The 13,670-nt window shown below is 40.3% G+C and overlaps 1 protein-coding gene across 3 annotated transcripts in view; it reads left to right on the top strand.

The window, feature by feature from the left end:
- Positions 1–1,960: 1,960 nt before the first annotated feature.
- The window catches only part of LOC120549478 (E3 SUMO-protein ligase ZBED1-like), a 41,398-nt gene continuing 29,688 nt past the window's right edge, over positions 1,961–13,670 (top strand). The window contains exons 1-5 of one of the 3 annotated variants that reach the window (XM_039786428.1): positions 1,961–2,177; positions 7,604–8,106; positions 8,429–8,616; positions 12,043–12,147; positions 12,845–13,037. In XM_039786428.1, coding sequence (XP_039642362.1) covers positions 8,577–8,616; positions 12,043–12,147; positions 12,845–13,037 — 338 coding nt within the window. In that variant the 5' untranslated portion in view covers positions 1,961–2,177; positions 7,604–8,106; positions 8,429–8,576. Of the gene's footprint in view, positions 2,178–7,276; positions 8,107–8,428; positions 8,617–12,042; positions 12,148–12,844; positions 13,038–13,670 lie in introns of those variants that run through there. The other 2 variants (XM_039786438.1, XM_039786448.1) reach the window with 2 other exon arrangements.

Raw genomic sequence — 13,670 nt, 5'->3', positions numbered from 1 at the left:
AATTATTTATGCTGTTTAAATTCAACTGGAATTACTTGTTCAATGATATTAAATTGTTTTAACTCTATCTATATTCTTGGACGTTTACAGTAGTCCTTTGGGGCCAGATGTAACATTTGACTTCTATTGTTTCAATCAGTATTGTGACTCCCATTGCTTGGAAAAACATTTGATGACTGTTAAAAAGTAGAACACAGATAGACGTTTTCTACATAAAAATGATATCCAAAAAATGTTTGAGTAATGACATAATAACGAAAAAGACCAATGTTTCCTTCTTTACTTTCATAGACATGCCCTCTGCAGTTGTTGTTTAGGAATAAAGGAGTGTTTGCGAGGTGATTGATCAATAATCAGGGTCTAATCTGTAAAGTATTGACGTCGGTGTTCAGACGAGCTCGTTTTAATCAGAAGTGTTTCAGTTTGTCAGCAAACGAGCTGATGTGAGCTCAGTCAGTCAGCTTTAATGGAGGGAGGGGGACACTAAGCAACGATTGACTTAATTAGTAAAAACAGGTCATCGTTAGTCGCACTTCCTTCTTTTAATGCATCCATGATATTGTTTTTTAGGAAAAGCATCTTCAGGCTTTACTTAACATAGGATCTTCAATACAAACAAATCCATAAATCCATAAATCCAAGGACTTTCATAAGGATGAAAGTCCTTATTTTAACAAACAAAAGAGTTTTTCTAACTTTCTAAGAGTCTACTCAGAGTTGGGTACCGTGGATCAAGCGCATAGCGTACATGGGGTACACGGGGGACATGTCCCCCACACTTTCCATGTCGGTCTCCTCTGTCCCCCACACTTACAACAGGTCTGAATTAATTTGAACGCATCATAAGAAGGTGTGAGTGCACGTTACTCGTTGCTTCAGTTCATTGATATAGAGTGATATAGAAATAGGCAATAATAAAATAATATATAATAAAATATATACAAAAATATAGGGAGGAAAACTCATTAAAATATGCAATGATTAATATCGGTGTATATGATCGAATAGTTGCATTAGAATGTGCCAGAGGCAACCAAATTTGGGCTATTACGGCCAAATATGTCTCCGGGGAAGCACCCCCTACAATACCCCTCTCCATGGGGGCATGTCAAATTAGATAAGCTTATCCCTTTTGATCAATTTATATCCCCTTTGGTTGACATTCAGCAGTGTGAATGCATGTGTTTTTTAATTGATTATGTCCCTTATGTTGACGTCTGTTATTTTGTATATGTTAATTTGTATATGAAATATACTGTAATCAGGGTGTCCTTTTTTAAAGAGCTTCCTCTCATTGGCCTGCCCTGTTTAAATAAAGGTTTCAATCAATCAATCAGTCAGTCAGTCACACAATCAATCAATCAATCAATTAACCAATCAATCAGTCAGTCAGTCAAACTATCAATCAAGGCCTACTGCTGTGGACGGTGGCAGCAGCAAATGTATTTTAGCTAACTTATAAAAGGCCCACTTAAATATCAGTTTAAGTTTAAGTGTACATAGAATATTTTACTTCACCTTGCCCTCAGACAACCCTTTCCGACGGGGAACTGAAGCCATTGCTCTCTTCAAAGTCACCGGACTCCTTTGACAAAAACAGTCATTTTACCTGGCAGAACACGGGAGTTACTGGTCTACCGCTGCCTCCATCGGTTAGTTAGTCTTACTCTGTGACTCCACACTATAAAACAAACTCATCAACAAACCAATTATATTTCTATAGACGCTACAAACATATGCTTTTATAGAATACGATGCATTTCTGTAGATTACACTATCCAACAGTTCCAAAAACATCATATATATTAGTAAAATATTGATACATCTAAAGAATATTACTGAATCATATTCATATATAGGTTATATTACTTCCATTGGTAAAAGAAAAGGATAAATACCTAAAAAATTTAGCTATTTACCGGAAGTAATGATGTCTGCATTGACGTGACTTGACGATTTAAGTGCTGCAGTTCTTAATTGTGACCACCAGAGGGCCACAACCATAGACTGTCAATGGCTACAACCATAGCTAGCTAACACAAATTCTTTGCTAAGACCAAAGAATTTCTAATACTTTCTGGAGAATTTCAGAAAGCTGCAGCCAAGATGGCGAATGCGTCCGGGGCGTGTTGTGGGACGAAGGGGGTGCGGGAGCATCTTTCTGGGTGTGTTGAAGGGTGAGTGATTTAACCCAATGCAAAATCAGCACTTTTCACATGTTGGCTGAACGTTATAGGCATAGTAATTACGGTGGTAGTTAAAAAAAAACAAAAAAGGTTCAAACGCAAGCAATGTCGACAAACCGCAAGCTAATGTTAGCTAACGTTTATCAGAGTCAAGTTGTCAAACTGCACTTAACTCAAAATAACAGTTGGTGACTCTTTCTTCACAACGTCAGGAGCTTTTTCACACCGTGCATACTAGCTATAATTCGTATGTAAGAAGTAAAGTTTAAATCCTTCTTCTGAGTTACAGTAAAGTGCGCAACGTTACTTTCCTACATTTTGTCATGTGGGCTAGCTAGCTGACCCTTTAAAGCCAATTAACGTCACCTGTGGAGTCTACAGGTTTATTTTCCTCTTCATATCATCTCGTCGTGACAACGTTTTCATATTGAGATATAATTCACTGTTTTCTTATTTAAATGAAATACAAGTTCATTTGACTTAACTCTGCCATATTGTGATATCATAAATATTTGAGAACAAGAACATACATGGTATCTTTTAACCCTAAAGTTCCTTGCTAAGCCACTAAGCAAGCTTTTGTTTGTGACCAATGTTTCACTAAGTTTTAACATAACTAGCAGTGATGTACAGAGATAGGATGACTTCATAGGCAATCCATACTTTTTCTTCCTGTAAAATAAATTCAACCCATCAGCAGTAACGAAGGCCCAGAAATGAGCACAATACCAATAACAGTGCATGAATAATAATATAGCATATATTACTACCAACAACTCTATTTACTGAATAGACATTTTTCTTATGTAAACTAGGTTGATTCCTCCAATGTGTAAATCAAATTCAGTTTTGTGTTGTACATAACTGTGACATTTGTCATGACAATATTACATTTTCCCACCTTTGCCTCCAGGAAATTGCATGTCACGGTGCGCAGGCAATCAGATAGCCGCATGCCGGTTTCATTGTGCACAGAGTGCACGCTTTACCACTGTCCCTTCTGCCAGCCATTGCATGGTAGCCCATAATAATATTACAAAATAAACGTAAAAAGTATATATTGGCATGTAATCCACAATCAATGAATAATAATAATAAAGCACCACTGTGACCTAATATTTTACAAAAGGGGCATTGAGGACACAGCGTGGGGATTGATCCAAGACCCATCAGATCTGTTGACACTAAATATTTAATTATGAGAGGACTGATGAACAAATTGACAGGTGAGGTTTGTACCAGCAGCTCTAAATGATAAATTAGATACACTTTAAGGGTCGCATATTTCTATAGATGTCATTATCACCATTTTTGGATAACATCTAACTTAATAAGGTAATGCAGGAAAAGATTGCTTGTACACCACCTTGTATGTGAGCATGGACAGTTTAACATGTTGGGGGGGGGCCTACTCCCTGCCGGTTTCATTGTGCACAGAGTGCACGCTTTACCACTGTCCCTTCTGCCAGCCATCCGTCTACAAGCCAAAAGGAGAATATGCCAGTGTTTGGACACATGTAGAAATCCACAGAATGAGGGCCCTGCAACATGGAGGTCAGATTATAAGATGCTACTGGAGCCTGAAATATATAGCTACAGAAAGTTCATCACACCCGCAACCGGCTCGTCAGACACCGCCTACCAAGAGTCTGGGTCTGTCCGAGGTTTCTTCCCAAGAGGGAGTTTTTCCTCGCCACTCCTTGCTCTTGAGGGACTTATTGTAATTGTTGGGGCTTTGTAAATTATAGAGTGTGGTCTAGACCTACTCTATCTGTAAAGTGTCTCGAGATAACCTATGTTATGATTTGATACTATAAATAAAATTGAATTGAATAGAAAGTGTATCCTGTGACATTATATATCCACTTTTTATGAATTTAGTTTTTTCTTTGCAGAGTTCAATATTCACATGTGCCAACTGCAGTGCAGAAGAGAAAGGCATTTTCACTGTCCGTACTGCTCAAGGACAATTATAAACCGGAAACAGTTTGAAAGTCACATGGACAAATGTGTGGGGACGCAAAGTTCAACAGCGGCAGCCACAGGCGTCCAGCCTGCTCCACCTAGCATTCCATCTCAGCCAGCTACCACAGCCATCCTCCTGCTCAACATCAGCCCCCCTCTCCTGCAAACGATCAGGATGGGCCAGTGTCCTGCTCCACCCGAGCCCTCTGCTCACCCTCAACCCACAGCAGACCCCCCTGTTAAATCAGGCCAGTGTCCTGCTCCACTTGACCGTCTTGATGAACCCACACCTACGGCTTCCCAGCCTGCTGCTCCACTTGACCGGCCTGTCCCAATGGACCACCGCTCTACTTTAACTGACCAACATGTTAAGCAAACAGGTCAAATATTCCGAACAGCAGGGAGAAAAATAAAATGTCCCATGTGCAACCTGTACTTGAATAAAAAAAATCTAAGGAAACATAAACTCAGGAGACACTTCTGTCAGTCCATTTCTGAGAAGGACATAACAGCCAAGGACCATCTTAGAAGTCAGTGTATTGACCCTTATAATGGGCTGTACGCTGTGGCAAAGTCTTACAAGGCCACTGCCGTACCAGTCCATGTCATGAAAAAGAGATCAGGCAGCACACACGAAATGGCGTGTGACGAAGATCGCTGCGAGGCTATTGCAGATTTTGGAAGGCGGAGCGGCTTGCCTGATAGCCAGTGCCCTCATCTACAGTCTGTCGATCTTTGTTTTACCCGTGCAAAAAGAGTGGACTTGAAGCCTAGCGTGTTGGAAGAACTGGTTTCCAGTAAATTAATTGGAAAGGACATGGGGGGCCAAGTGCCTTAGCCATCATGAGCAAGTGAGTCAGAACAGAGTCCCGCTTGTTACTCTAAGGGATCTCGGTGGAAGTCATTGCCTATATTTGTCAGTGTTTGAGCCCAAGGTGTCACAGTACAGCAGGTTAGGAAGACTATTCGTGACATATACTGTAAAGAGAGGGTTGTGGCATTGCAGTTGTTCGCAAGGGAGAATTCCCTGCTTGCATAGCCAAATGGTATCTCTTCCAAACCAACAGAGAGTTATTCACCTCAGATGCCAAAGGAAATGCACCATTAAGCATTTCTGAAATAATGGAAGATTCTGCAGAACATCCAACTGGAACTGTGTATCCAGTATAGGCGGCTGCATATATGAAAAAAAAACCTAAACCCTAAAAAAATTCTAACAAAAGGTTTCTCAGCTGTTTTTTGTAGTATTAGGTGTCCTTAATAGCATACTAAAAGTTTACCAAAGTTTGACCACTATAAAAGTGTAATTTTCAAGATGGCGTCCAAGATGGGAAGGAAGCCCTCAAAATATCCTAACTCCTTCATTATTTGACCTAGCCAAGTAATCTTGGTGTCTAACCCCATGTTTTCTGGGTCTATGAATCCATTGGACTTGTCTAAATTGCACTGACATGATGACATACTTATGGAATACATTTTGTGAGATAACTGTAAGGTTTTATCTTTTTTGGGGTGAATCAGAGATGTAAACGATTTAGCATATGTAACTCCTATTTAGTATGCATTTTTGGACACATAGCCTTTTTTTTGCTAAAACACAGACTTGACATTCAATGTAAAAGTTATTCCACCCAAAAGTAACTTAAATTACTTTTACCCCCCACCACCACACCCCTCCTCCGTGTGGTGGGTAAAAAACAAAATGTACACTATGGTCAAAAGTTTTAGAACACCCCAATTTTTCCAGGTTTCAATTGAAATTCATGCAGTTCAATGTCTTATTGTACTCTCAAATGAAAGAATAGAACAAATTTAAGTTAAAAAAGAAATCATGGAATCAATTTATAAACCAAAATATATTCTAAATGTTGGACTCATCAAAGTAGCCCCCTTTGGCAGATATAACAGCTGAACACACTCGTGGCATTCTTTCTACAATGGAAATCAAATATTCTTCAGAAAGTTCTTCCCAACTCTGTTGCAGAAATTCCCATAAATGTGTGGCACTTGTAGGTTGCTTTGCTTTCACTTTTCTGTCCAGTTCATCCCAAACCAGCTCAATGGGGTTTAAGTCTGGTGACTGTGCTGGCCACTCCATGTTTTTAAGCTTACCATCTTGTTCTTTTTTGCTAAGGTAGTTCTGGCATAGCTTGGACTTATGTTTTGGGTCATTATCTTGCTGTAGGATGAACCCCTGACCAACTAGGCACATACCAGAGGGTACTGCATGGCACTGCAAAATGCTGTGGTAGCTGTTTTGGTTCAGGGTGCCTTTCACTCTGTACAAATCACCGACCCTGGATCCAGCAAAACAGCCCCAGACCATCATGCTTTCTCCTCCATGTTTGACAGTTGATGTCACACACTGAGGAACCATCCTTTCACCTTTCGCCTACTCGACAGCGTACAAACTTCCTGCGTGATGAACCTAAGATTTCAAATTTTGATTCATCAGTCCATAACACCTTCTTCCAGTCTACAGTAGTCCATTGACGATGTTTCTTGGCCCAGACAAGCCTCTTTTTCTTATTCTGACGTCTTAGCAATGGCTTTCTTGCTGCAACTCGACCTATCAAACCTGCAGCTTGAAGTCTTCTCTTTACAGTTGAAACTGAGACTTGCTTATTACGACCACTATTAAGCTGAGCTTGAAGCTGTTGTCCTGTGATCCGCCTATCACGCAAGCTGTTGACTCTCAGAAACTTGTCTTCTGATTCTGTAGACCTCTTCCTGTCAGTTTCCCCAGTTTCTAAGTGCCTTTTGATGGTGAAGAATACTGTACTCACTGACACCTTGACTTTCTTTGCAATTTCTCTGTAGGAAAGACCAACATTCTTAAGTGATGTCTCTCTTCCATTGATAATTTTCTTTTTCCTACCATTTTTATTGCAACACACTACTTTCTGCAGTACAATACTGTTCATACAATGCTCACGAGGGTACAGTACCACAATGTGTTCCAACAATACTTTTATACAAACAGAGGGGGTTGTAAGTAACCCAGACCAGTGTTAACACCTGTGGGAATTGGTAGCACCAACTTTCAAAGCTTGATCAACCTCCATTGCTGCAGAACAGCTTTACGTTGTTAACCCATTTCTTGTTCCCTTAAAAAGGCCTTTTTGTAAAATTCTGAAATGTACATTATTTTTCAGTTTTGAGTAACCTTACTTATTTTTTTAACCTCAAGCAGTTAACTACTTACCTTTGGACCATTTCAAGCTATTCATTGGACTTGAACTGCTCAAATTTCAATAAAAAAACTAAAAAGACTGGGTGTTCTAAAACCTTTGACCAGTAGTGTATATTACAGCACAAATGTCTTATTCTCTATATACACATGCTCAGTGTCATTTTATGGGGTTGTCAAAAGAACATTAGAAAGATTTCTAACACATGACAAAGGCCAACAATGTGAGTCATATTTCAATATTCACGTGTGCCAACTGCAGTGCAGAGGAGAAAGGCATTTTCACCATATTTGCAGCTGACTAGTAGGAGAAGAAGGACGAGAACAAATGGCAAAGTACATTTACAACCGAAAGAAATTACCCTCCACGTTGCCCGAAAACATCACCCGGCGTGAGTCTGAAATACAGTTCCCGAAGCATTTGGTTCCAGCTCAGACTGTCTGCCAAGAGTGCACGGGTCGTGTTTCCTTAACAGAGCCAGTGCTGATCACCAACAAAGCTAGAGTCATTACCTTCACCGGACTGATGGAAGGTGTGTCTGCAACACATGCACACATTAAACACTGAAGTCTTTGTTTTTTTCATTTGGCAGTCCTTTTTAAAGATATTTGTATGTCTTCCAGATAATTGCAAATTTTTCAAAAAGTGTCCAACGTGTGAAATGGTCTACCGTTACCAGGAGTGGAGTGAGGGTCTTTTACAATTACAATGACCACATCATCCTGAGTCTGCAGCTGTGCATTCTTCTGCAAAACACAATCAAGGTACTCGTTTTTCATGAAAAAAAAGTCAAATATGGGGTGCCTGGGTAGCTCACCTGATTGAGCGTACGTACCATGCACAGAGGCTCAGTCCTTGTTGCAGCAGTCGCGGGATTGATTCCAACCTGTGGACCTTTGCTGCATGTCATTCCCCCTCTCTCTCCCCCCTTTCCTGTCTTCAGCTGCTGTCCTGTCTACAAGAGGCCTAAAATGGCAAAAATTGTCTTAAAAAAACAAAGTCAAAAGGCTGTCTGGTTTTGGGGGATTATTATTTTTTTTTTTTCTCAGTGCATTTATAACCTAAACATGTCTGTCTTTTTTCAAGAAAATTTTTTTAGAATCACACTGATGTCTATGGAGTGGTGGATGTCCTGGAGCGGACAGTAGGAGTCAAGTCTCCATGTGGTATAGAAGTGCTTCAGGCATACCTCCACTTTGAAGCTCTTACAAGTCACGACTGTCAGTCTGGAGTCATGATGGATCTTTATCGAAAGGGGGTTTTCAACATGGCAGGTGAGTATTTTTTGGTATCTCTGTGGGAACATGTACTGGGAACTAAATATTCCAAATAAATGTATTGTTTTTTTAAACAGCTTTTAACCCTTTTCTTTGTAACAGCTAAAAGAGGGTTGCATTTTCATTAGGGATAGACCAAATGTCGGCCCTGGCTGATTATCGGGCCGTGCAGATTATCTGTATCGGGTTTTATTTATAATGAATTAAAAAGCGTGCTTCTTTGGCTCCACTACAGCTCTGTGTCTGTCCCTTTGCTCTGGTTTAACTCAACACTTCTGTAGTTATATATTATTTTGAAATGGATGTTAATTGTACTTATATTTGATATTTTTTATTTGTTAACATTTACTTAAATTTTTTTATGCAAGACATATAATTGTATCACAGTATTTTTACTCCGTGGCATTGCTACTTGTAACATTGCAAAATGTTAATTTTGACTAAAAGATTTTCATTTTTACTGTAAATGCATATCGGGTATTAGAGGTCGACCGAAGGATTTTACCGATACCGATAGCTAGGTTGGGCCGTATTTGCCGATAACCGATTTATCGACCGATAGTATTTAGAATTGATACACCCACAGCAATGCTACACAAGCATGTGTGTTGTCTAAAACAGTTCTCCTACATATTTGGAGTCATCCAGTGCAAAAATAAAAATAATGAGCATTATAATTCATATAAATGACAAACTATTTACATTTCTTCAAAAAAGGCTGAAATGTATGCCAAATCTCAAAACGGTGACGCCATTCTTCTCTGTAGAACGGTAACAGACGATCTCTGACCTGGAGAGATCTATCTTTCCCACTATATACTCTCTGTTCTCGCTTGGATGCCCATATAAGGCATAATGTGTGACGGACCTGCCTTCCCATTGGTTTAAAACATATACCAAGGCATCATGGGAGATTCCCTTGTCGGTAGCACGGAGTTAGCGGCAGAAATTACCGAAAACGTGATGAATTATGGACATCAAGTGGATAAATCTTGGATGTAACAGTTTGGATTTAATGCTCAACAAGCCCAAAAAAGGCACAAGTTCCAGGCTGGATAGAAAATCACCTGTAAAGGCTAGAAAGACACCAAAGACACCCCCGTGACGGCTAATTCGTTAGCTTTTAGCTGCAGCAATCAGTAAGTCTCTACGTTTAATAATTAAATTATCTAAATATGAATCAGAGGTGCCGTTTATTATATCTATTCAACTAGGGCTGGGCGATATGGCCTAAAAAAAAAAATCCCAGATTTAAAAAAAATAAATAAATCTGATTTAAAGTGCCCATATTATGAAAAAAACACTTTTTCTGGGATTTGGGGTGTTCTTTTGTGTCTCTGGTGCTTCCACACACATACAAACTTTGAAAAAAATCCATCCATGCTGTTTTGAGTGAGATACGGTTTCTGAATGTGTCCTGCTTTCAGTCTCCTAGTGAGCTGTTCAAAATCGGCCTCGGACTGTGACGTCACAGTCCGAAATGAGCTGGCTAACCACAACCGTTAGCTCGTAGCGTTAGCGTTAGCTGGCTAACGCTAACGCTAGCATGCTACGTCGTTCTCAATAGCAAAGCACTGCTACAACACACACAAGTTCACCATAATCTCCAAAAGAACTACTTACATTTGCGCCCTCATTTAGAAGTCTCCCAGCTAATCCTGCCTTGTAACTGACCAAAGTTGGAGAAACAGGCTTTCTTTTACTGTCTCTAGAGTTAGCTAGCTGACATGCTCTACATCTGAGCTACTGCGCATGTGCGAGTGCAATCAAAGATAGTACAGAAGAAGAAGATGAAAAGAGGTCTCACTCTGTAGCTAAAACAGAAACCAGGTGAAAAGAGGATCTGCAGCAGTGAGAGAGAGCTGTGCAGTACAACAACAATATGGTGTTTTTTGAAAATTAAACCATGTAAACCTATTCTGGTAAAACCTTAAAATACAGTTATGAACCTGAAAATGAGCATAATATGGGCGCTTTAAGATTTAAATCGATTTTTTTCTCCCTCTACTTAAAATCAATCTGCAGATGACAAAGAAAATGTTCAAAACAAGTTTTATTTTGTTTTGACTCATACACACACGCACACACATGGGGCATGTATACCATTATGATTATTCATGCCAATTTTGTGGAAATATAAATTGGATTGAGGTTTTTTTTTTGGGGAGGGGGGCTATATATTCAACAACAACAAAACGGATGCGTGAGATGAAGCTGTTTTAACACATACAGGTAATTCACTTCTCGTTCCTCGCTAAAAGTTCAAATCATTTTAACGTTATTGCACAACCTTGCCCCTATTTTCACCTGTTGCTCAGTAACGTACGTTAACATCCCATGGTCTCTTGAATGTAGCATACCTGTAGCAAGCTCCTTCGTAGCGATCAAAACAAACGTCGAAGCGGAGCTCCGTGCTACAGAGCGGCGATTGCAAGTTGTTTAAGCCGCTACAGACCTCCATCACAGCTCGATTGTATCAGCGGCATTTAGTAGATGTGTTGAGCCGCAAAAGAGTTCCTCAACACCACCTCTGGTGCCCCGCATGGTGCTCCTTCAGGTCAGCTGTAGCTGGTGGTTCAGTTATCCGAGAATACGTAACTCTCAGCCGGGGACAGTGCACCGCGTTATTTCGGCGGAGATTACAGATAAGTAAGTAATGAAACGACTGGTTAAGAAAATAATTAATGTTAGTCCCTGTCGCTGCCATGTTGTTTGTGTATCTCTATGGCAAACGCGCGGGGGGAGGGATGAGCCCGTTCGGAGCTACGGGAGCCCAGAGGGGAGCGTCGGCGGATGTTAAGGAGAAAATCAATTTTTCATTTAAACAAATCCACGTTAACTACACATTCGAGTTAATCGATAAAATCGATTTATCGCCCAGCCCTATATTCAACAAATTAATAACTTTATAATGATACGACAAAATGTACTGTATACATACCTTTTTCCTGTCGATGCTTTAAACGCGCATCTGATGTCAGCTTTCTCCGCACAGCATGTGCTCTCTGTGCAGCGCGCAGTAACACGTGTCGAAAATAAACAACACGACGCATCAGTGATAGTTTTTATTTCGCCTCTAGAAGCAGCTATTGTAATGCATGATGCCAGCAGACCCTTCTCAGCTCTCGCGTACTGTGTAATGAACGAAAGCGCACGCTTCTCAGCCGCTCCAGCAACGGACGCAACCAGAAAAAAATAACGATAGTTCCACCAATCAACTATCGGTACCGATTTATCGGCAAAACCGATGAATCGGGTATCGGTTTCACTAACTACCATCTGTATCGTTATCGGCCCTGGTCGACCCTAAATTTTGATCCTCTGGTATCCTCATCATAGTATTATTTCTACTTTCCAACTCCATTATCATCATATGGGTGAACAGCAGAATTTGTGTTTGATCTCACACAATCGTTTTTGTAGGGACTGAGATTCAGGGCCTGCCTGAATCCTTAACTGAAGAAGTAAATGCAGAGGAATTCTGGGATTCAGCGTGCATGGAGATCATAAGAAGCAGCCTGCTGGCTCGTAAGTGTAATTTGATTCGGAGACTTGTGAATCTAGTTGACATTTTTGTGTCATTTTTACATTTTACACAAATGTACCTGTACTCTTAATGTCAGTCCTGCAATGTTAATATTACCTTCAGCATTACTTTGAAGCTCTGAAACTGTGGTCTTCCAGCTGAATGTGTCAAACTGTGCCATTTGGAACAATAAAAATAAATCTGTTTCATCAAATGGGTTTAGTTTGACATTAGGCCTGGCCTGCTGGAGTGCAGGCACTTAGTACAACAAACTAGTGCTAAAGCAATTAATCGATTAGTTGCAACAGTAAAAAGATTTGTGTATTTTGATAATCAATTAATCTTTGAGTAGTTTTTATGCCCAATGTTTCACAATTTTCCCCAATTGTGAGGATTTGCTGCTTTTCTTCGTCATACATGGTAGTAAAGTGAATATTTTGTTGGTCAGATCAAACAAGCAATGTAGGGCTTTAGCAAGTTATGATGGATGTTTTTGATTATTTTCTGACATTTTATGGAATAAACGCTTCATTGAGAGAATAGTCTGCAGCTTATGATAGTAAAGCGAATAATTTTGGTTTTAGATTTTAAAAAAAGCTAATTGAAGATGTCCGCTGGGGTTTTTGTTTTATACGTAATCATAGCAGTCCTACAGGAAATGGCTCATCTTTTTGTCCTTTGTATCGTTTCTTTATACAGCAAGTTCTGCCTATGTAGCCACCTTAGACGGTAACCTTAAAGACGCTGCAGTGTCTGCAGGCGCAACCTCCTCCGCCCTGGCTGAAAGAAAGAGGCTGAGCAAACAAAGAACGGAGGAGTGTCACAGGTCCATGACCAGGTATCTTGTGAAAGGACTACTTCCATTGTCCACAGTGGAGTCGCCGTGGTTTAGGTAGGTCTTTATTAAACTATTTCACCAAACCTAGATAGTGGATTAAGTTGGGGTTTTCCAATTATTCAGCCGGGACTCTGTTTCATGAAAGCAGGGGCACACAAGCTACCATGGAGATGTATTCCAACATGACATCATGACTTTGCGTAAACATACATGCCACTTTCCGCCAAGTGGTGTGTTATCTGTACGCATTTTGAGCTATCCGCGTGTATGTCTACGCTGTATACAGCGGATGGCAGTCTGCAACGTCACAGCGTAAACATACACGCCATGTGGCAATTTCTAAAGCCACGTGGTTATCGCAAGGCTACGTGTTATCGCTACGGTTGGATTTAGGAAACGTCACACGTGGGTTGGGTTTAGGAAAAGAAGAACCGGTTGGGTTTAGGAAAAGAAGAACCGGTTGGGTTTAGGAAAAGAAGAACTGGTTGGGTTTAGGAAAAGAAGAACAGGGTTGGGTTTAGGAAAAGAAGAATGGGGTTGGGTTTAGGAAACGTGACACGCGGGTTGGGTTTAGGAAAAGAAGAACCGGTTGGGTTTAGGAAAAGAAGAACCTGTTGGGTTTAGGAAAAGAAGAACCGGTTGGGTTTAGGAAAAGAACGAACGTGGGAAGGAAACATCACACGCGGG

Source organism: Perca fluviatilis, chromosome 2 (assembly GCF_010015445.1).
Source record: "Perca fluviatilis chromosome 2, GENO_Pfluv_1.0, whole genome shotgun sequence".
NCBI lineage: Eukaryota > Metazoa > Chordata > Actinopteri > Perciformes > Percidae > Perca > Perca fluviatilis.
The sequence above is the reverse complement of the archived record's forward strand: the minus strand, read 5'-3'. Positions and strand labels throughout refer to the sequence as shown.